The following is a 25,138-nucleotide window of genomic DNA, read 5'->3' as shown; positions in this document are numbered from 1 at the left end:
CTCTACATTCTTCAATTCAAAAGTTACCCCAGGGGTTCTCATAAGCCAAAGCTTCCAGAAGGTTACTAACCTCCAAAACCTTTCTCACCTCCAGCTCAAGCCACTTTTCCCTCTTTTGCCCACATCTTTCCTCTCTTTATTCTTTAACTATGTAGTCTGACCCCTCTTAATCCTGAAAGAAAGGAATCCTTCCTCTTTCATTAGGTGGAAGATAGGAAAATCTGACCTGGCAATTAGAGTAGTCATTTTCAGGCCACGTACGGCAGAATACACTAAATAATTCTGTGCCATCACATATGTACGTTTTCTTTCTGATTATGAAATTAATTGTAGAAAGTTTGGAAAAACAGACAATATGAAGTAAAAAATGAAATTTTATAAGATCATGATGTAACAATTTAAACATTCTGCTACTATTGACATTTAAATATGCTCCAGAGTTCCACCATTATTAAAAAAAAAACAAAAACAGTTCATACAAATCTTTGTGAGATTCTCTAAACAAGTTATTAGGTAAATTCATAGAAATGGAATTAACAGGCCAAAGAGTGTGAATGTTTAACCTGCCAAATGATGCTCTAGAAATTTACCCATATTGTTAATAATACTGCTATTAGCAGTGACTACCCAATTAATGAAACAGTATGAATATCAGTATCAAAAAAACACAGCCAACCAATATGCCTAGTTCATATATTATGAACAATGATATATAATGTTTCTATTTATCAAAAATGGTAAAGTTTTTAAGTTTTTATTTTCTTTTTAGTAGCAACATCTCCCAGCAATGGGGTGCGTGCGTGTGTGTGTGTGTGTGTGTGTGTGTATTTTCATATAGTGTAAAAGATGAGGCAATCTATCACCCAGCCATATTTCTCCATGAAAACAATGAATAAATATACCAATTAGATATTAATAATCTAAAATTTTTTAGGTTAGAAAGATATTTTTTTGCCTATCAAAAATATCCAAGATTTTGAGAAGATTTATTTAGAAGTAGATATAATGAAAAAACTGCCTGTGGAAGCAAAATTTCCTTTAAGAAACTTCTGTGGAAATTAAAATGCTAACTTGAGAGCTATTTGCATAGTTCCCATGTGAAAACAACAAGCATATACTTCAGAATGGTAACATCTGAAATATCAGGGCAAAGGAAAAGATACCACCCCAGGGACTGAGAAAATTAGCAACTGTCATGAACACAGTCAGACTGAAGCTATTACCCACATCTTTTAGCTAGGATAAAAATGTAATGACTGCCAGCAAAAGAACATGATCCTCTGATCTGAACAGACTTACCATCTCTGATAGGTGAGAACATGTCACCTAAACTACTTTTTCTGGTATCATCAAGGCTGAAGAAATCCTGATTTTTCCCACTGTCCGTTTCCTTAGATATAATATCAGTGTTTATGCTTCGAGGCAAACCTTATAGGAAAATGAGATATAAAAATAACTGTTACTACATCTGAATGAATGTACCATAGAAGCTAGATTCTAAAAATTAATGTATTATGCATATATTGGTAATATTACAATTGTGAGCACCAGGAAAAGAAAACAACGTAACAACAGCTCAGTTAACCATGATTTGCATGGAATGAAGGGCTTCTCAAAAGCAAATAACCTACTTATTTAAGTGATAACACCTTATTTTAGCCATTTTGGTGAAATTCTCCCAAAACGATTTATATACTTTGCTACCCTCTTAAATACTGAACACAACCAACTTCTGTTGTAACGGGCTCCTTTTATGAGCATCTACAAATGATTAAAAAAGTCTGTAAGGCATAGAGCACGATGCCTACCATAGAGCAAGATTCAAGTAATGTTAGTTCCTTTCCACAACTGCAGTAAATGGATCTCCTTTCTCCCTCTTTTGCCTTTTCCTTCACTAACTGTGGAAGCTTAACCCTGCTCTCAGTATTATCGACCTCAGATGACTTTACTAGCCTCAGGATAGTTTACTAAGAGTTTCAAAAGAAACCAGAACACTAAACTCATAAATAGCATAGTAGACAACACTGAAGAAGTGTGCAGCAGTTTATTTTCCTTGCCAGTATACAGTGCAAGGAATTTGTAAGAGGAATTCTGTGGGCTCAGTAGCTTCTTGGTCATTTTTGGGTTGAAGAATGAGTTCTACTGAGTCAAGAGCTGTGATGAAAGTCTGGTACTTTAACTGGTAGCATGTTACTGTGTTACATTTTTTAAAAAGGCTTATTTTGGGGGGGGCAGAAAGAGAGGGAGAGTGTCTTAAGCTGACTCCCTACTGCGCTAGAGCTTGAATTCAGGAATGCACAACCCTGAGATCACAACCTGAGCTGTCAGATGCTCAACTGACTGTACCACCTAGGTGTCCCCTGTACTACATTTAAAATAGCTCTTTATTTGCCTTCTTGGTCCCACATGAAAACTGAAAAGCTGGGATAAAAACAAAGAACAGCCAGCATATCCAAAAATGTCCAAAACTGACAAATAAAATAAACTTTTCTAGTAACACCTGATAAAACGTTAAAATATTACTGAACATTTGTACATCATTGTCATTGAAGTGTTTACATCAAGAGTTAAGCTGTTATAAAGGAGAATTTTTCTCTCCTTCTAGGTCTTTAAACATGTATGAATACGTAACTTTAGCCTCTGGAACTTTAGGAAAGAAGTTTGGTATCATTTGAAAGTAGCGCTAAAGACATTTTTTACTTCTTAAATGAGTGTTTTCCTACCAAAAATGAGCATTAGCAATAAGTCTGCAGAGGTTCTCTATTTTAAGTTTTTATTTAAATTCCAGTTGGTTAACATACCATGTAATAATTTCAGGGGTACAATATAGTGATTCAACACTTCCATGAAACACCAGGTGCTCATCACAACAAGTGCACTCCTTTATCCCTATCACCTGTTTCACCCGCCCCCCCACTATTTCCCCTCTGGTAACCATCAGTTTGTTCTCTATAGTTAAGAAAATGCAAAGAACGTATCACAATTCCGGACTTCAAGTACAAAGCTGTACTCATCAAGACAGTATGGTGATGGCACAAAAACAGACACAGAGAGATCAGTGGAACAGAAAACCCGGAACAGAACCCACAACCATATGATCAGCTGATCTTTGACAAAGAAGGAAAGAATATCCAGTGGGAAAAAGTTTCTTCAACAAAAGTAGACAAGAACATGCAAAAGAATGAAACTAGACCACTTTCTTACACCATACACAAAATGGATTAAAGACCTAAATGTGAGACATGAAACCATTAAAATCTTGAAACCATTAAAGTGTTAAAGGAGGACATAAGCAGCAGCCTCTCTGACATCAGCCACAGCAACTTCTTTCTAGGAAGGTCTCCTGAGGCAATGGAAACAAAAGCAAAAATAAACTACTGGGACTGCATCAAAATAAAAAGCTCCTGCACATCAAAGGAAACAACAGAACTAAAAGGCAGCCTACAGAATGGGAGAAGATATTTACAAGTGACATATCTGATAAAGGGTTAGTATTCAAAATACATAAAGAAATTATAAAACTCAACACCCAAAAAGTAAATAATCTAATTTAAAAATGGGCAGAAGACATGAAGAGACATTTCTCCAAATAAGAGATCCAGATGGCCAACAGGCACACACAAAGATGATCAACATCACTCATCATCAGGGAAATACAAGTCAAAACCATAATGAGATATTACCTCACACCTGTCAGAATGGCTAAAATCAACAACACAAGAAACAACTGGTGTTGGCAAACATGTGGAGAAAGGTGAACCCCTGTGCCCTGTTGGTGGGGATGCAGTGGTTGACACCTTTAACAGAAGTAACGTGAACTTTTTTCAAATTTCAGATTCCTTTTACAGGAAGTTTAAAATAACAGTAAGAGTAATGATGATAACCGTGATGACAAAATTAGCAAAACCATAATTTCCTGACTGCCTATCATGTGCCAGCCACTTTGATACAATTTCTCTGGTTTTCACAATAACTCTAAAAGTTAAATATTATCTATGGAAGAAAAGTAAGAATCAGAGTGGTTAAGCAAACTCTCCAGAGTTATGCTGGTAGGAAGTCACAGACCCAAGACATACACTTAACATACTCTCAATGTTTCAGAAGGGGTTAAATGTATGTATGTATGTATGTATGTATGTATGTATGTGTGTGTGTGTGTGTGAGAGAGAGAGAGAGAGAAAGCAAATGATTAAGCAAATATGGCAAAATTTATAAAACAGTGAAATCAGCTAAATGGAATACTAGAGCTCAGGAATTCTTTGTACTATATTTGAAATTTTTCTATAAGTTTGCAATTATTTCAAAATAAAATTAATAAACAAAATGTCTAACTCTGTGGGAAGGCAGCTATGCTCACCACTATACCACCAACGCCCTAACTCTGTGGGTACAGAGCAAACATTCATTTTGTTAGAAACTTTGTTAATCAGCCAACAGTTATCATTAATCAGTGACCCTGCAGACCCAACTCTTGCATTTCCTAATTAATGCTATCATTGTTACACGAGTTTCCTTATTAAAAACTAAATGAATAACAGGAGACTTCAGAAAGCTCAGAGTAAATGAGAGAAAATTTTGTTTAATTTTGGAAATTATGAGTAGAAGCAACAATAATAAAATAATCTTTAAAAATAATGACAATTTTTATAATACAGTTAATTCAATATCTTGGTGAACATTACTCAAGTTATATTTCAAAATGAATTTCTTCTTCTAAGTATATAGGAATAATATGTGTTTCTGGGAGTTCTTAAATTAGGAATTAATTATTTTTCTATATAATATGTAATGACTTTTATGTAAGGATGATGTAGATACTAACAAATTTATAATGAAGATATATACTTATTACATATTTTTTAAAACCATTCCATACTATCAAGGCTAGCAAATTAAAGTTTTGCTTCTACCTGAAAATCGTAAACTCACGCTGAGAAGGTACAACGAATATTTTTGTCCATGTTAAGCACTTGTCTTAAAATCTTAAAAAGACACGGATATGTGCATTCCTAATGAGACTAGTTTGGAAACACAGTGGTATATCATACAGACGTCTTAAAATTTTTAAAATTTTTTTAAAGATTATTTGAGAGAGAGACTGCATTCAAGTGGGGGTAGGAGCAGAGGGAGAGAGAGAGAGAATTGCAAGTCGACTCCTTACTGAGAGCACAGCCCAACGAATCTCACAACCCCAAGATCACTGCCTGAGTCGAAACCAAGAGTCTGATACTCAACCAACTGAGCCACCGAGGTGCTGCTACCATACAGACTTAAAAATATGTTGCAAGTTGACAGTATAGCATAACTTCTTAAAATTAAAAGAAAAAATGTTTTCAGTAATTTAGAGAAAAAGAGTATTCTCTACAGTAAATACAGGAAAGTTTATCATCACATTACACCTTCAAAGTCTAAATGAATTCTTTAAGAACCATTTCATCAATATGATTATCAGAGTAGAAGAAATTACTTAAAAATTGTAACACTTTGGTTTATTTTTCTTTAATAAACTACTAATATACTGCTTAATATGTGCCAGGCACTATTCTGCACTTAAATACACTCATTTCATCAACTTACTTTACATTCTGAAATATGAAATAAAAGAAGCCATTAATAGTTTTTGTGACTCAGATATCAAATCAAAATGACAGCCCCACAGAATCATATTCTCTACTGACTGAATCTGAAGACACAACAGAAAGTCATCCAATCTGGAGTGGCATTCAGGATAATTTCTGAATTGGCATTATTCTGTTTTTAAGATAATCAATATTTCTTACAACAAAAATTCAGCTAAATAGAATAAGTACCTTTCATTAATTTTTTAAAAATTTATAGCTCAAGTTAAAATGGTCACTTCTTCCATGTGCACTATCTACTAATAATTCTACCTAAATACACAAATGAATTTGAGTTCTAGGTTCTCGAAGAAAACGCTAATGATCTATTTGGGGTGTTGTGGTGGGTGGAAACTCCACAAACTCTACACTAGCAGCATTTACCTGCTTTGTCTTGAACAGCAACTGCTCCTTTCCCCCCGGCTGTTGTCATGGGCTGTGGTATAGCCGTGCCAATGGGAGTGGTGGCTGCTTCCCTGACGATTCCAGAACTCTGAACTCCTCCACTGGTAGCATTCACATTAATGGCTCGTTTGTTCACAGCTGTGGGCTTATTTGAACAGCCTTTATTTAAACTTGACTGAAATGTAATGGAATATTTAAAAGCTCAGGTTTCTAATGCTCCATACTATACATTAATATTTTATCAATTCCCTGTTAGGTTAAAAATATATATAATTTCCCTTACAAATCCTAAGCCTGCTGGTGGATCTGAGTTTTCTGCTGAATGAAAAAAGCCTTTTAAAATATTTTTTAAGGAGAGAAATATCAGAATTAAGTACAAAAAATTAGTTTTAAAACCAAGTATCAAATGGCTTTGTACCAAAGTCATTTAAAATGCTTTCATATAAAAATGATTATAAAGTAAAACTACACTGCATTTAATAGACAAAATATGATTTCCATATTCTGAACTGGACTTATTTAGTAAAATCAAAAACAATAAAAAGAAAGAAAATACCTTACCTTAGAAAGAGCAGTGGAGTACTGAAATGCTATACATCGCACAGATGTCTTGTGAGCACTGATGGTTTTAACTGGTGATTTCAACATCCTTAAATCATATTGATATATCTTCCCCCGGGAAGATCCAATAGCCAAAGTGGCTCCATCAGGCATGAAGTCTACTGCAGTTAGAGGGGTGTCGGCCACTAAAGTTTTCACTAGCCTTTGAAAAGGGTAACAAAGTATACCTAGATATGTGAGCCTATACAGGTATATAAGCGTAAGTGACATATAGACAGCTATGTGCCAAAACCAAAGTTACTGAGCATTTGGCAAAGTTACTTGAAATATGCATTCCAAATATTTGTGTAAAGCATAAATTCAGAACTAGACTTAAGACGTTTCTAATACGACAGCATCTAAAGGAACTGGTGAACACTCCATCCTCTTTCTTCTATTCACTTCCAATTGGTATATTCCACATTGTTTAGAAGCAGCAACTATTTCTTTGAGTAATTACTACTTCCACAGTGAGTATGACAGACTTCCTGGGTGTTACTCCACAAACAAGGGCTCTAGCCTCAGGGTTAAGGAGGCCCTAACTATCCCCCTTCCATTCATTGACCTGCTCAGGTCTCAAGAGGACTATGACCTTTCGCAGGGGAGAGCTGCTACTCTGCCCTTCCAGCTGCACATTTCTTGAGAAAAAGCTAACAGAATCCCTGCAGCTTGATCCTCATGAAGCTTATACAGGGACACTGAACTGCTGATACTGAGATATGGACACGGAACTGCTGAAGCTGGGCTCTTTGCCATAGCTATCCGGTCTGAGAGAGAAATGCTTACTGACTCTTAAGGTTCTTGGTAAAGTTCAAGAAGAAAGAATAAAAAGAAAAATTTTTAAAAGAAGAAAATGAAACAAGTAACAGTAAACGTTAACAAGGACTGACAGAAGGTCCTTCCCTAGTCAAAACATTATCATTTTCTTCCATGCAATCTTCAGATATTGTCACGTGTCTTGAATACACCCATAGCACTCTTGTCCCATTTTTTTTTTTTTTAATAGCTAACCAAGCACACCTATAACTGTAAGAAAGCCAGAAGGCACAATGGACCCAGATACTTAGAAGATTGTGTACCCTTTAGCTCTAGATCAGTGGTTCTCAACTGAGGGCAATTTTGCTACTTTTTCTAATATTGGGAGTGCTACTGGCCTCTGTTGGATAGAGGCCAGGGATGCTGCTGAATATTCTCCAATGTCCAGGATAGCCCCCACAAGCAAGAATTATCCAGCCCAAAATATTAATAGTTTAGAAACCCTGCTCTTGAAAATGAATTAATTTTAAGGCAAATTAATCACATTGCTTTTAAAATGCACATATCTAGTTGTATTTCTGAAAAAGAATACTGTGCCTTCATGCTAAAATAAAGATGTGCAATCATTAACATGCTATCCTCAACATTCGTCATCCAGATGTACTCTATAGAATATCCACGTTTCATGTATTTTTTTTCCTGCTTGGGAAGAAAAAGAGAAAATTCTATCCTTTTAGATAACAATTACACAAACTTAAGATCTCCCAAACATTAATCAGAGGTCTATGCAAATCACAAATGTCTGCTAATGAGATAATAGTCATTTGTTACTAAATTAAGAAATGATCACGTCACACTTACTTCTTACTTGAAGTGTCGTAGAGAATGATTCTTTTATCCAAGCCTATAGTCACAAATAGCAATTCATTGACAGGAGAAAAACAGATGCCTGAAGCTGGAGCTTTATGCGTACTGTCAAAGTTATGGTATGGACTCTGACTATTCACATCCCAGAGAGTTACTATTCCATTATCTGAAACACTGCCCAGTAGTGATTTCTTAAACAAGGAGTACTTCAGGTGCCGAACAGACTGTAAAGATAAGAATAAATTGTATGCAAAAAAAAAAAAAAAAAAAGAATAAATTGTATGCAATTGTAAGCATTCATAAGAACATTTTATATAATATAAATAATGGCAACAGTCAACCACACTAGTCACAGGGGATTTAGGACTTTCAGGTTTATAGAGTAACAGGTTTCAACTATGACAACCATAAAAATCACTTAGTGGACTAAAAGATGATCCTAATACATACCAATATTCTAGTAATTAAATATTTGTCATTATTTTATTATCTTGGAATAGAGTTACCTCACCTCCCCTTTTATAGAGGAAAAATATAACAAGTTGAGATTAACTACAGTAATTCATCAGGGTTAGGAACACCTACCATAATAAAAGGCCCAGTAGCTAATCACAGCCAAATCACGAATAAGAGAACACTGACAGAGAATAAGCAATATTTCAAATTTATTTTCTCTACATATTTTAGATATTTGGATATATGTTTTGAATCTGAGCATTTGATGTACTGGCAATTGAGCACCTGAAGTATTATAAAAAATTAACTAAACCACAAAGAAAGAATTGACAACACTCTAGAGTAGGAATGGACTGTATCCTTTCAAAAGAATCAGCCTGAGGGCAATACTGGCCTTTCTCTAAACACGCATCCCTGGGGGTAGTAGAAACATTCTCTCTTTCTAGTTTCTGCTGGATCAGAGTAAACAAAGATCCAGTTTGAGTAAACAGATCTTGAATTACACCTAGATGAATTTTATCTACTTTTACTAAAATGTTGCTTTCAAACATGGGTTGATATTATCACTTACTGAGCTGAGGATTAAGTATCTTACATTTAAGCTAATTTCTCCCTGCACAGAAACAGCAATATAAGTATAGAAATTAATAGTAGAATCCCTAGCAGTGGGAAACTGGTTTTCAAAGAGTTAAGTTTATAGTTTCAAATAAAGCAGTGAATCAGGCTCCAGTAAGCAGACAGTAAGCAGACAGTAAGCAGACAGGCTCCAGTAAGCTATATATATAGGTTCCAGATAAATCTGGCACAATACAAAAGTCAAATCTGAAGGGGTTTTTTTGTTTTTTTCTGTCTAATCTATCATACTCCAAAAGCTTCTATATACCACTAGAAACCACACAGAAATCACAGCTTCTATATCTTAAAAACTCATATACTACCTATTTCTAAGATTTTCAAAATAACATGTATCAGCCCTTAATAACAAAAATATTTATGAATAATAAAAATAAATTCTGTCTAAGGAAACAAAAGGAGTATTTGTTACCAGACACCTTAATGTTAAGATAATTACTATGGTCATGCATTAAATATGGCTCTTCATTTTGATACAGTTAGAGTACAAAGAGAAAATATTGGCTTATATTTTGCATTTTTGTTGAGAAAAAGTATATTAACTCCAACAGACAAAATCTTTCCTCTGGTCTACACTGAAGGAAAAATAAACTACTGGGACCTTGACTATATAAAAAACATAGAGGGCTTAGCTGGTTAAGTGTCCAACTCTTAATTTCAGCTCAGATCATAATCATGAGATCAAGTCCCGTGTCAGGCTCCATGATGACTGTGGAGTCTGCCTGAGGTTCTCTCTCTCCCTCTGACCCTCCCTTCACCCACAAGCGCACTCTCTTAAAAAAAAAAAAGACACAGAGATCCTTAGTGAATTGCGATCGTTTATAGAGTCACATATCAACCTAGCAAAACATTAGTTAAAAAAAAATTCTGTAGCATGTTAAGTTTATATACTTATGGTCCTTCATATAAATTTAGATTAGATACACAAGCAGAACCTTAAAAAAAAAAAAAAAACCTAACACCATAAAACATAGATCTCATATTGTTTTTCAGAGTTCATAGTCAAACAATCTGAGGGGTCTGAAGGGGAGCGGGTGGGAGGTTGGGGGAACCAGGTGGTGGGTATTGGAGAGGGCACGTATTGCATGGAGCACTGGGTGTGGTGCAAAAACAATGAATACTGTTATGCTGAAAATAAATTACAAAAATTAAAAAACAACAACAACAACAAAACCATAGATCTCACAGATCCACGAAGTACATAGAATTCAATCTCTTAGCCACAGGATTCCTACTGGAAGGTGGTCATCCAGAATCTATTTGAACATAGCAAGGAACAAGGAGCTTACTACTTCATATAATGGGACTTTATAAATAATTAAAAATGCATTTCTTGATTAAGTCAAAACATACATTCTATATATTGCTTCATATTCTGTGGCCCTATATAACAACCCTTTAAGAAAAGAAAAAAGGCTAACAATAACCATAAATCTTCCTGTCAGATAACCTGGGTTCAAGCAGGGTCTCAGCCAAACTCTGTAGGGTCTTGGGTAAATTACTTAAACTCTCCAAGTCTCAGTGTTCTCATCTACAAAACAGAAAATGCTCTTATTTCCCAAAGTTGTTCTAAGGATTAAACAGACTCTCTGCACAGAGCCATGTGCACAGCAGTAGTTGCCACTACCCTCACAGGCTTGTGACTCATTCTTCATTGTTTATATATCCATTTGACCATCTTCTACACATATTTTTGTAAAAGACCTTTAATCAGCCAAACTAATTTCTTTAAATGTCTCCCCTCTATCCCTCGGATACATTTCTGACCTTTCACAGCTATTAAATCATCATGTCTTTATTTAAATCATCATGACCAGATATTGGGTCATAGTTTGTTGGCCCCACAGTTTTCATAAATGTTTGCAAACAAAACAAAACAAAACATGGGGTATCTAGGTAGCTTAGTTAAGTGTCTGCCTGCCTTCCGCTTAGGACATGATCCCAGAGTCCTGGGATCCAGGCCCACAGAGGGCTCCCTGTTTATCAGGGAGCCTGCTTCTTCCTCTCCTTTCCACTCATGCTCTCTCTTGCTATCTCCGTCACTGTCTCTTTCTCTCTCAAACAAATAAATAAAATCTTACACACACACACACACACACACACACACACACACACACACACACGAAGAGGAAAAAACCATCCATAATCCTACCACCTACAAAAAAACTGGTTAACATAAGTTTTGTTGTAAATAAGTCTTAGTTTTGGGGCGCCTGGGTGGCTCAGTGGGTTAAGGCCTCTGCCTTCGGCTCGGGTCATGGTCCCAGGTCCTGGGATCGAGCCCCGCGTCAGGCTCTCTGCTCAGCAGGGAGCCTGCTTCCTCCCCTCTCTCTCTCTGCCTGCCTCTCTGCCTACTTGTGATCTCTCTCTCTCTGTCAAATAAATAAAATCTTAAAAAAAAAAAAGAATAAATAAGTCTAAGTTTTATTGTTTAAATGTTTTTCTGTGTGAATGTATGTTTATGTGTATTAAGTATAAACAGAAAATCTGGGATCACACTTTATTATTATAAAGTCCACAATGTCATTAATATTTTCTACTACATGATTTTAACAGCTGGATAATATATGAATATATATCAATTTATCTAAATAATCCAATGATGTACATTTAGGTTATTTCCAATTTCTAAGTACTCTAACTACTATCACTTTTAAAAACTGCTAATTTATGAGAGAATTTGTATTTCACTATTGTTCATGCTTTAAAGGTTCTTGGTTGAAAAATGCCAAGTGACCATCTGTCTTCCTTCCTTTGTGAATTGCACATTAATCTACTTTGCTTATTTTCTATTGGGCTATTAAGATTTTTTTAAATCCCAATTTGCAATCGATCTTACTATAATAAGGACATTAAAGCTCTCATAAGTATAAATATTTTCCCATTTTTCTTTCAATTTTGTTAATTTTTTAAAAATAGTGCCTTTTTTTCAGCTTTTAAGTTTTTATGCATGTAAGTTTATCAAATATGTACCCCTAACTTATAACTTTGTTCTTATACTTAGAAAAGCCTTACCTTCACGGAGATAAGAATATATATTCATATATTATTATAGCTTTATAATCTCTAATATATATTATAGCTTTATAATCTGTAATGTGTGTACCTAAATACATATATATGTAGATATACATATATACTAGATACTATATATACAAATATATGTATACAACAGATACTATACATATGTGGATAAACACATACACACATATAAATATACACAGTATTCCTTCAACTGCATCCCCTCCCTCTTCTTAAGTCCCAGTGTCTTGTCTCAAGCACTGATCATATAATACATATAACATATACAAACATATAACATATACAAACATTTGTTCATGGGAAGGGGGAAAAATTAAAATACTCCAGTTCAATTTCCTCACTTTCTTTAATGCTTTCCTTTTTCTAAGTCAAACACACAAAACATGATTACTAAGGTCAAGTTACAACACGCAAATCAGCAGGGGTTTGGAAGGAATACGTTAAACCTAAAGATACTCAAACCGGTTTGGAAAAGTAAATCATAAAAGTTATTTTAATGATTTAATATGATTATTCATTAAAAGCTCACTGATGTTCGCTGATCCCTTACCAAATGTTAGGAACGATGCTAAACACACTCAGCATCTCATTTAGCCCTCAAAACAAACAAAATAAAAGATTCTACTGAAAGTATATGCTCATTCTCACTCAGCAGATAAAGAAAAGGAGGCCTGAGAGTCAAATAACTTGCCCAGGTTCACACAGCTAGCTCTCCAAATAAATGTGTACCTGAAATACAGAACTATACTGAAGATTCTATGGAGATGCTGACTTGTGGTAGCAGGAGGCAGAAGACACACGAAAATCTCAGGTGACCTAACATAAGAGATACGCCTACAGCATTACTGTTTTCCTCAACTAGAAGATAATGTAAATTCAGTTTTGCTATGCAAATAATCAATGAAAATCCTTTGAAAATCAACAATACAGTGACCTATCTATCACCTAGAATTTTAAAATATCTTTAAAGTGACAAGAGAATACTGCAAAGTTTCCAGAAGCTTTGGATTCTCAAATCTTTATACATTCAGCTGCTTCTGAGCTAGAAAGAGATCCCAAAGAAAACAGAGCTACCACTCTCAAAGAACAGATCTTCAAAACAGTCAGTTAGAAGTCCTGCAATCTAAAAGTCCTTACTTGTAAAATGAAAAATGAGAAAATGAAAAATGAAAAAAAGTTTGTAACATACATCTCACAAGTGAGTAGCAAAGATTAAACAAGAAAATGTAATATAAAGCAGTAATCACAGTGCTTGAAACACAGGAAATGGTAGTAAGGATTCTACAGAGGTGATAACCTCTGCCCAGAATGCTCTCCAAACCCTCTCACCACCTACAGTCACCCCAGTGGCAACAGGATGCTCTTTGCAATGAATAATGCTGATGTAAATATACACCTGTATGGAAAGGTGAATCCTACATCTCCCACCATTTCACAAAAATTATTTTAAATGGATGATAATAGACATAAATGGGAAAGGTAAAACAATAAAGCTTCATCTAAAGGTAAAACAAAAAAAGGAAAACAATAAAGCTTTATCTAAAAGAAAACAAAGGACACTATTTTTAAGACCTTGGGGCGAGCAACATTCTTTCATGAGAACACAAAAAGCAGCATCTGTAAGTGAAAGTGATATACTAGACTAGATTTCATTAAATTCAAGAACTCCTGTTCATTTTTTAAAGAGGCATTAGAGTTAAAAGGCCAGCTCTAGACTAAAAGAAGATATATGCAGCATGCATATCCAAAAGATTACTCCATCTGGAATATAAAACTATAAATCTATCAGAAAAAAACACATGTAACAAAACACAAGGAAGAACAGACTTGAACAGTCATTTCATAAAAGAAGGCAAATGAAAATACACCCAACACATCCAACATGCAGAAATGTGAATTAACACCACAATGAGATACCAACACAACCATCAAAATTGTTATAACTAATAAGATAAACAATAGTTGGTGTTAGAAAAAATGTGGAGCAACTGAATCTCACCAACATTGCTGGTAGAAGTGTAAAATGTCACAAGCACTTTAGAAAGCTTTTTGGCACTTTCCAGTAAAGTAAAGCACAAAGCCTATGCTAAGACCCACGCCAGGTCTTAGGCGCTGCCTTAAGCAAGTTCATTCCTGAGTATTTACTCAAGACAAATGAAAACATATCTCCACAAAAAGACATACACAAATAATATTCACAGAAGCTGTATTGTAACAGCTAAAACTAGAAACAATGCAAATGTCCATCGACAAACTGTGACATATTCATATTATGGAAAACAACACAGTAGTAAAACAGTATGAGTTACTATTCCATGCAACAAGGCAAATTGTGAAGACTAGAAGAAACCAGACACATCCAATTCCTTTAAGAAATAGGAGGTAGTGCCTGGGAAGGGTTAAGATGGAGTCCCCCGGTGTGCCAGAAATGTTCTATATCTTCTATACCTATACCAGAAATGTTCTATACCTTCTGGTAGTTACACAGGTGTATGCATATATAAAAATTCATCAAGCTATATACTTAAGATGTAGGCACCTTATTATTTAAATCATATCTCAATTTTAGAAATTTAAATACTCTGCACATAATAAAGCCAAGAGCAATAACTAAACTTAATGTTTTCAGAACTATTCCTTCAATTCTGGTTTTTTTTTTTTAAGATTTATTTGTTTATTTGACAGACAGAGATCACAAGTAGGCAGAGAGGCAGGTAGAGAGGCGGGGGGGGGGTGGGGGGGGGGAAGCAGGCTCCCTGCTGAGCAGAGAGCCCATGCAATGCAGGCTCTATCCCAGGACTCTGGGATCATGACGAGCTGAAGGCAGAGCCTTTAACCCTTTAAGCCACCCAGGCGCCCTGCTTCATGTCTGGTTTTAATAAAACAAAACAAAACAAAACAAAAAAACTCTCTAGCAAGATACAATAAAAACTGAAATATAAGAGTACACATGGTAGGTACCTGACCTAACTTTTATGTTACTAAAAAGTCAGCCCAGAACTTTTAATCTAAATGTGTCATGCTTTTAATATATCAAAAATCTTAAAAAAAAATTGGAAAGGAAGAAAGAAAATTAATTTCCTTAAAATGCAAGACTTGTGAACACTATATTAGATTTTTTTCACTATAGTTCCAATGCTTAGGCTTTATGTCTCATTATCAAAAAGCATTTAACCAAAAAAGGAATGACAAAAACAAAATATTACTTCTTGCTTTTATGACAATATTAATATGTTCTCTGTGGCAAATCAATTATCCACATGCATAAAATGCAGAAAGTGGAATTACCTGTAAAGATTTTCTTTCAGTTCAGGTTTCTAGGATTCTGACATTCAAATAATCAAAAACTCTGATTAGCTCCTCAAATGCCTTCCAAAATATAAGCTGAATCTTTGGTCTGGCATTCAAAGTTCCACATTAACACTAGGCTCATACTTCTCTTTCCAATCTTTTTTCACATTGGCTCTATATAGAAACCTATGTGCCTTCCTTAGTTCTTTAGATTTCCTACATACAAAATATCCATCTCCCAAAGTTCTGTATTAGCCTATTAAGATCTCTGTTATCTCTGAATCCACTCATATATTTATTAAGGTCTTTTCCATATAAAGTACAAAGCTGGATAATGGTTGAGGACCAAGAAACAAGACATGATTCCACCTATAAAGTGGGAATGTAAAGAGCTATACTTATTAAATATTAATTAGGATCAAGTAATTAGCAAAGAAGCCAATTTATACTGTAGTAAAACAAAATAAAATTTTTTTAAGTATTAGACCCAGATGAAATCCTCCCTCCTTCACTCTTCCCTATTGTACTCCCAAGTAGTTCTCTCTAACTGCTCTGAATCACTGTAACATTGTTTCATATCAATCATCTATAATACCATTTTTATGTTTATCCAATACATAAGAAACTTGAAAAGACTTTTTTCTGTTTTTAATATCCATTAAATTTTCCTCAAACACTAAATACATACTATTCAAATCATGATTTCAAAAACTGCTTTTCAAAAGTGAAGAGCTCCCGTATTTTATCCAATAATAGTTAAGCCCAGAATGATTATAATAACAAGTAAGAATTAAAAGAGATTGCACCTCATTGGAAATTTCTGTGGAGAATATCAGAGAAAGCTAGCCAAGACTTAGATTTCTTAGATTTCAATTAACTGAATTAATTCTTTTACAAATTTTACAGACGAATATTACATAAGGAAAAAAAATTACTTGACTAATTTTCCTTCATAAAGTTTCCCTCACTACTCCTGTATTAACCCAAAAGTCCATAAATAAGCTTTGGGACTTTCGCTATCACATATTTACACAAAAATCAAAGCTCAATTAACCATGTGCCTAAATACAATCAACCATCCACATCCACCAAAAAGCATTTATGAACAGAAGTATATGTCTTGTAGCGGACATAATCTGAGCTATGATAACTGTGATGTTATAAAGATTAATATCCATATTTCAGATTTAACCTACCCAAAAGCTGTTTATATTTTGTCATATACAGTTATATTCTAGGAGCATATTCAATGGCATAACTGAACTCATGTAGGCAACATAATCTAGTATGAATTACCTTGTTATTTGAACATTTTTAAACAATACCATTAAAAAACAGCTAGCTCTAAGTTTTTTAAGCAAGCTAAATGCAAATTTAAAATACTTAATTTTGAAAACTTAAAATCACTATCTTATGTGAGATAATTCAAATCTACCTCATCAACTCTGATTTGAATAAATATTAACTGTACCTGGTTACTGCCATGGCCAAAAGGAGTACCAGATAAATTAGTGGTTACACTGTGCAAAATAATTTCACCACTGAGAGATCCAGAAGCAATGTAGCAATCATTCCAATTATATGTGACACAAGTTACTTCATCTTTATGATCCTGAAAGAAAGAAATGAAATTAAGTACACTGCCACATAACCTCGCACTGCACATTTTCATGTTTTTCTAAGTTACATTTTTTTGTAAATATTATGTATTTGTAAATTTAATATCTACTTTAACATCTTCCTCAAATAACCTAAAAAAAAAATTACTCAAATGAGTAGAAAACTATCTGATCAACACCAAGTCTTCTCGGGGAACAGAGATTTAGTTTTCGTAACTGTAATAATGAGCAGGCACTTTGAAACAAAAGACAAAAGGGAAAGGTAATTTTCTAGACCGCATTATGTCTACCTTCCACTGACAAGTAACATTTATTCCAAGTTGACTATTATGAGAATCCCTGGCCTTGAGAGAATCACAGTTCAGTGAAAAGACAGGACATTTAAATTAACCTGAAAATGGCAGAAGGAATGCTAGATGAGTAGCAGAGGCAAAATGTCTTAGGAAAGAGAAAGAGGCATGACTATGACCTGAACTGATAGAAGCAGCTGTGGGGAAGACATAAAACTCTAGTTCGACAGTAAAGAAAAAATAAATGATAAGCAGGGGAGAGGGAAAGAAACCAACGCACGAAATGGAAGAGAGCAAAAACAAAAGCTCCCAAGCCAGAATAAGCAAGGCATAGCTGAGACACAACAGCAGTTGTTTTCATTTGCTGGGAACATTATGAATTCTTATTCAACCTTAGAAGAATCCTGGGAGGCAAGCTCACTTTTCTCATTTCATGGACAAGTTCACTACATGAGGCACAGAAAGGTTAAGAAATCTGAGTACGCTCACATAACTACTAAGTGGCAGATCCAAGATTCAATTCCAGGTCAAAGCCCAAAGCCTATTTTCCTCTCTATACAAGGCTGTCTCCCAATCCAAAGGGGAATCCACTTTGAGGAAACAAAACTGGTTTTAAACAAATGGGGTTCACAAGCACTGTATTTTCCAACATCAAATTAGAGATATCTAGCAGGAGCATAGAAAAGTGATCAGGGTTAGAAGTATAGTTTTTAACAGTTTGCTGTTGTATCTTAATAATATAAATAAACTAACTTTTATATCTAATAATTAGATTAATTAATATCAAGAAAAGTAGCTATAATATTCTACTTATAATCCAATGTTTTCAAGTGGTCCTTTGAGCATGTCTACAGGCATCTTTACACTTTATTATACTCTCTTAAATAAAAAAAAACAATTGCTATCCTGAGGAAAAAATGTCTGATGAGAAGAAAAAAAGCAAATATTTAGAGCATCGGTCCCATTTGGAAAATTATGAACATGAGTTCCAATACAATTTCTATGACTTTATAACGAAGCAGGGATCTTCCTTATTTTAACTGTGGAAAACAAGTCATTCAGTAAATATTCAGCAAGCACCTACCAAGTGCCAGAAATTGTGTGTCCAGGAAGAGCACCACAGAGAAGAGACCCAAAGGTGAAAGATTAGAATTCCCACTATCGCAATTACTCAGTCAAATACTTGGTAACTGAATGAATAAAGAAATGAAGTACTCTAAGAGTTGCAAACAATGAGAAGAGACAAAACTATCTGGAGTAACTGGGAAAACTGAGGATAGAAAAATAAGTGGGATTATGCCACACCATAGAGGTAGGGTAAGTGATGCTCCTAAAATAAATGAGAATATGTGAAGAAGTGGCCACAGCCTTTAAATCTCTTCTCAATTCTATAAAATAATCTCTTTTATAGTAGGTATATCCCTCTGAATAGCTTTAATTCAATTTCATAATTTAAAAAATTAAACAATGGATAATATCTGAGTTTGTAACTCATCTTTGTCATTACTAGCTGTTTGATACTGAACAAGTTCTTTAATATTTTTGAGTCGGAGTTTTCCATGGGTTCACAGAAATAGTACTACCTGCTTTGCAGAATTCTTGTGACACAAAGAATGAACGTACGTTAAGCACAGTGGCTGGCATATCAAATAACTCAATAAAACTTAACTATTCTTATTACTGGCAACTCTTCAATTTTCCATAAGGCTTTCCAAAGTTTAGCTACTATCTAAAATAATGAACTTCCAAAGGTAATATTTTATGCAACAATTACAGGATTATATTTCTGTTTAAAACAAAATCATTCTTCTACATATAATTTCCTCAGTAAGAATTAACCCAATGACATCTGACATTAACAAAATGATAATGTGTCTAGCATTTGCTTCAAAATAATCTGAGGGTGAGATTATATAGTAATCTTATTATAGAGTAGATAAGGGCACATATAAAATAATATTGGCCATGAGTTGATCATCAAAGTCAGATGAATGTGTGTACTCATATGGCTAGAATTTTTCATATTAAAAGTTTTTTAAAGACATATGAAAATGAAAAATAAGTTTAAAGGTGAATTTCCAAATATTTGAAGTACATTATAGTGAAAAGGAGAATTCCAAAAAAAAATCATCATAACCCAGAAGCTTTCATGGGATGAATATTTTTATTTTCTAAAACTACAGAGAGCTAATTATTTAAAGAAACACTAACTGTAAATAATAATTTTATAAAATAGTTCATTACTGAGATGAAAACACACACAAAATAACACAAATAGCTGCAACCATATCCATTAGAGAACTAAGAAGTCAAATCCCTAACTTTGATTAGTAGGTTGATTACAGCCATCCCAGAACCACCCTCATTTTCTCAAAGAGACTTAAAAAAAGATTTTTGATGACAACTCATACTTTAGAAAAAATTAAGGAAGTGGTTCACTGAAAAAAGAGCGGAACTAAGTGAAAAGAATAAAGGAAAAGTTTTAAACACCAACAATATGCATTAGTGACATACATGGAGGTAAAAATATACCAAAAAAAAAAAATTTCTGACTTAAATATCATCTTTATTTTCCCTAACAAATCTCACTTCAATTCTGAAGCATCTTATTTTATCATAAAAGCTCAAAATTAAAAGTTTGGCAAATACTGTAAACATCATAAGATACTCATTACTGCAAGGATTTTTTTTTTAAAACAGTAAGTTGCTTACCTTAAGAGATCGATGAACTCTTTTTGATTTTAAATCCCAAATGTTAACAGTGTGATTTAGGCCTCCACTTACCAAATACATAGATGTGGAATTTAAACTGACACATGTTTGCTTTTGCTATTAAAGAAAGAAAAAAAGTTACCTTAATTTAACAGAGCCCAGAGCTGACTTTCAAATCCCATCCAACACTTAGTGAGCACTCTGTAAACATTTGTTGAATTAAATGCTATAAACACGCTAAGACTCAGATTCACCTCTCATCATCTTCCACATGCATCCAACAGCTTGAAAGGAGTTCAAAAAGGCTTCAAAAGGAACTCAACGAGAGCGGTGTTCTCCTCCATAGAACAGAGCTGACAGAGGAAGCTTAGGGAACACCAGCAAGTCTTGGCTTCCCATCACTGCTTGCTTGCCCTTATATTGCCCCTCAGTAAAACCTACTCTTGCACTTTCACAGAGTATTTTGATTCTTGAATCTAGAATCAGCCCACAGCTCAGGAAACACTAAACATAAAAGAGACTGACTTTCTTTCTTCCTTCCTTCCTTCCTTCTTCTTCTTCTTCTTTCCTTTCTTTCTTTTTTCTTTCTTTCTTTCTTTCTTTTCTTTTCTTTTCTTTCAAGATTTTATTTATTTGACAGAGGCAGAGATCACAAGTAGGCAGGGAGAGGGAAGCAGGCTCCCCGAGAAGCAGAGAGCCCAATATGGGGCTCGATCCCAGGACCCTGAGACCATGACCTGAGCTGAAGGAAGAGGCTTGGGAAAGTTTGTAAAGAGGAAAAAATACTTGCCCAAAAATCTCACAACAGAGTCTCCCCCAAAGGAGCCCAAGACTCAAACATGAGATCATCTGAACCCACCTCTACACTCTTCCTCACGTCTGAAAAGGGACCATCCACTCAGTTTCTCAAGATAACAGTCCAGAATTACCCTTGATTCCACTTCTCCTTACCTGCCATCTACTGTAAGTTCTTTAAACTCCCGCACTAACATAACATGCTGCTGCTACCAACACACTAATCCGAACCCCACAGAACCACAAGAACAGCAGCCTCCTAACTGGTTGTCCCACTTCTGACCTGACTCCCCTACATTCTAGCTTTCACAAGCAGGATGACCTTTAAAAAATGCAAATCAGATCATGACTCTCCCATTTAAAAAATGCCAATCAGCCCTAGAATAAATTCCAAACTCATTAACCTGGCTTTCAAACCCTACTTCATCTCTCACCATTCTCCTCCTCACCCACTAATTCTCCAGCCCCTCTGGCCTTCTTCCATTCCTTAAACATTATCAGCCCTGTATTTGCCCCAATGCTTCTATACCTCCCTGGAAACCTAAATTCCCTGAACTCTGGCTAAATGATTTCTGGTCGACAAGACAGCAACTTCAAAGCCACTCTTTCTGGGGCCCTCCCTTGGCCACCTAATGTAACTTGCTAACTTTGTATCTTATTTTAGTTCTCTATGTAGCAACTTAATCACTATCTGGGTATTCTGTTTAGTAGTTCACTGTCTTCCACCACAATGTCAGTTTCATTAGTGCAAAGGACATATCCATGCTCGATAAATATTAATGGAATAAAAGGCTAAAAATACAGAGGTTTTCAAGTTTTTCTCACAATGAGTATCTGTGAGCATCTCTGTCTGGAGGCATCATGAGTAACTATGCTACATAGTAAAACACAATGTTCCATGTTTTTTCTCCTATTTAACCCTCAGATACACTCTGTAGTTACATAAATTGTTCTCACCTCTAGTTGAATAGAACGGGGGGCGGGGGGTAGTGCATGCCAAAGGGTACCTTTTATGACTTAGCTAAAAGTTAAAATGTAAGCTACATAGGTTTGGGCAAGTCATCTCATCTACATTTCTTCATCTGAGAAGTGAAAAATCAGGACTAGATCTATTGTTCTTACCTTGAGAGTCCATACATCTGAAAAACACCCTGTGCTCAAAAGGGCGCTTTTTTTGAAAAAATTTAATTCCAGTATAATTAACATACAGTGCTATATTAGTTCCAGTTTACAGTATAGTGACCATTTCATGCTCATCACGATTAAGTGTACTCTCAATACCCTAGGAGAACACTAGATTCTTATAAGAAACCTTTCCCTACGCCAAGGTTTCTTCCAGGTCTGAAATTTTGACCAGGAGTCAAAATTACTAACATATAAAAATATCAGGAACACATTACATCAATGTTTCAATATAGTTGCTACAATTCCCTTATAGACACCATTCTAGGAACTGACTTTGGTCTATACAGACTAGTATGATTTAGAATCTGGGGGCACCTGGGTGGCTCAGTTGATTGAGCATCTGCATTTGGCTCAGGTCATGATCTCAGGGTCCCGGGACTGAGCCCCACATCAGGCTCCCTGCTCAGTAGGGTCTGGTTCTCCCTGTGCCCCTCCAACTCCACCCATTCCCCCGCCGCCTTCCCCTTTCTCTCTTACCCGTGCTCTCTCTCTCTCAAATAAATAAATAAAATATTTTTAAAAAAATGAATCTAGTTATCACCACAAATCAGGAGTTTGCTAAGAGCTATCAAAAACCTTTAATGGAAGTAAGAATGGTGTCCATCAAAGATCAATATATTAGTACACCAATTATAAAAAAAAACCCTCAAATTATTAAGGACTCAAAACAAAACCTATGTTTTCAACTGGCCTACCCTGATGTTAGAAGATCTTTTTTTTTATGTTGATGTATTATTAATGTAACTAATGAACTTAAATAATTAATGAAAATTGTGTGATTATAGGAATCCCATACCCTAAAACACAAGCAATGGGTCAAGTTTTTAAAAACTAAAAATAAAAGCTGGCCAACCATCTAGGTTATAGAGTAGCCTAAGATATTAATTATTTTACTGTTAATATCAACTTACCTACTCTAAAGAGCTAAAATGCAAAATCAAAGAAAAAATATAAAATTAAAGTTCTACTCTAAAAACGGTGTTAAAATAAGATAGAATCTCACCTGCCCAAGCAGTAATGGTCTCATATATCAAATGGCACATGAATAATAGGACTTGGATCCTATATAGCAAAAGTGATCAACAAACTAATATGTTACAAGAAATTACTAACAACGGCTAAAGAACCAATGTTTGCAAAATATTCCTTTAAGCAAATTAAATTAAAGCAGATTCAAATTATAAGTAATGACCTTACTTTCATCTACCTGCATACTTTCTTTTAATTAAACATTTTATTTATTTGGGAGAGAGTACAAGTGAGGGGAGGGACAGACGGAGAGGGAGAAGCAGACACCCTGCTGGGCCTGGGGCTCAACAAGGTGCTGCATCCCAGGACCCTGATATCATGACCTGAGCTGAGGGCAGACACTTAATCAACTGAACCACCTAGTCGCCCCCCATCCACCTGTATTCTGATGTGATTTCTTAACTGTAGGAAAGAGAACTAGCTACAGCAATTGATGTGGAATATTCACAAAATCCTTAGAATTGTGTCACATTTTTAAATATCGTCTACTATTTTCCTAATTCAACAATAACAACAATTGCAAAGTTCCCAAACTGTTCTAAGGCACAATGTATAGAAGGAGCACAATATATATTGTAGTAGAAGTAGAAATCGAGATTGTTTTGATATTGATATTCAATTCAACAAATGTTTGTTGACACCTCTGATAGTACCTCAAGATCTAAAAATGACTAAGATGTTCTGCCTGTTCTTGAAGAGCACAGTTTACCTCTTATCAAACAGGGATGCTCTCTGCCTCAATTTCACTTAACTGAGTTTGAACAGGCAGTGTGTCTCAAATTCCATATCTGCCCTCAGCAGACATTCTCTGCCCCAGACTCTAGCATTTGTGGGCTGGATGTGATGCTTGTGTCAATCCCACCTACCTTTAGGAAAGGATGGATAGAAATCATAAGTCCTTTTTAAAGTAGATGAGCTCATACTCCATTGCCCTTCTGTGTTCCTTCTAATTGAGCTATCTTACCCATTCCAGTGTGTAAAATTATGACAATTCACAATGGTTTGTGAAATTGTGCTATGAAAACTTTGGACCTTAAGTTAAGAACAAGCTATCAACTACTTGTACCTTTTTAGTTAAACCTTACTTTAAAAAAAAAAAGCTTTCAAGGAGTGTGACTAAAAATGGAGACACAATCATTATCCTGAATCAAAGGGATTAACATATAAAACAAAAAGATGAGAAAACAACATGCAGTGAGAACTTCACTTAAATGCTCAGGGACCAAGGCTCAGGTTGACAAAGCCACCCTGTTCCAGGAGAGCTTGGGGAGACTCAGACAGGGCCCTCAGTAACCGGAAGGACAGAAGCTAAAGCAGAAGCTACCATCACACAGGGGTCCTTAGTTGATGGTCCTAAGCTCGACATCAGTAAGGACAGGACTACATCATTAGGACCCTAATGGTCAAATCAACCTGGTGACCAAGGTTAGGACTTGGGTTTTAAAAAGGCAGCAACACCAGGAAATCTTCCAGAGGAGATGGAGAAAGCAAGTGACCAGCTGACAGAATCTAAGTCCTTGACTGCTCCCCTAGGATCCGCTATTACTTTACCTGAAGATGTTTCAGTGCCTATCTCCTCTTTAAGTGTACCGTATTATTTTGAATTTCGGTTAAGACTAAGACTTTTTTTTTTTTTTAATTTTTTTCTTTTTTTTAAATTTTTTATTTTTTCAGCATAACAGTATTCATTATTTTTGCACCACACCCAGTGCTCCATGCAATCCGTGTCCTCTACAATACCCACCACCTGGTGCCCCCAACCTCCCACCCCCCACCCCTTCAAAATTCTCAGATCGTTTTTCAGAGTCCATAGTCTCTCATGGTTCACCTCCCCTTCCAA

At 35.2% G+C, this 25,138-nt stretch overlaps 1 protein-coding gene across 7 annotated transcripts in view; it reads right to left on the bottom strand.

Moving 5' to 3' along the window:
- Positions 1–25,138, bottom strand: part of NEDD1 (NEDD1 gamma-tubulin ring complex targeting factor) — a 45,296-nt gene that overhangs the window by 14,014 nt on the left and 6,144 nt on the right. For 6 of the 7 annotated variants that reach the window (XM_047741813.1, XM_047741820.1, XM_047741815.1 and 3 more), the window contains 6 exons: positions 20,290–20,406; positions 17,140–17,280; positions 8,241–8,470; positions 6,585–6,786; positions 6,003–6,198; positions 1,300–1,428 (listed from right to left, as the gene is read on the bottom strand). In XM_047741813.1, coding sequence (XP_047597769.1) covers positions 1,300–1,428; positions 6,003–6,198; positions 6,585–6,786; positions 8,241–8,470; positions 17,140–17,280; positions 20,290–20,406 — 1,015 coding nt within the window. The remainder of the gene's footprint in view (positions 1–1,299; positions 1,429–6,002; positions 6,199–6,584; positions 6,787–8,240; positions 8,471–17,139; positions 17,281–20,289; positions 20,407–25,138) is intronic. The other variant, XM_047741818.1, reaches the window with a different exon arrangement.

This window comes from Lutra lutra, chromosome 8 (genome assembly GCF_902655055.1).
Source record: "Lutra lutra chromosome 8, mLutLut1.2, whole genome shotgun sequence".
Classification (NCBI taxonomy): domain Eukaryota; kingdom Metazoa; phylum Chordata; class Mammalia; order Carnivora; family Mustelidae; genus Lutra; species Lutra lutra.
Note: the sequence above shows the minus strand (reverse complement) of the source record. Positions and strands in the feature narration are given on the sequence as shown.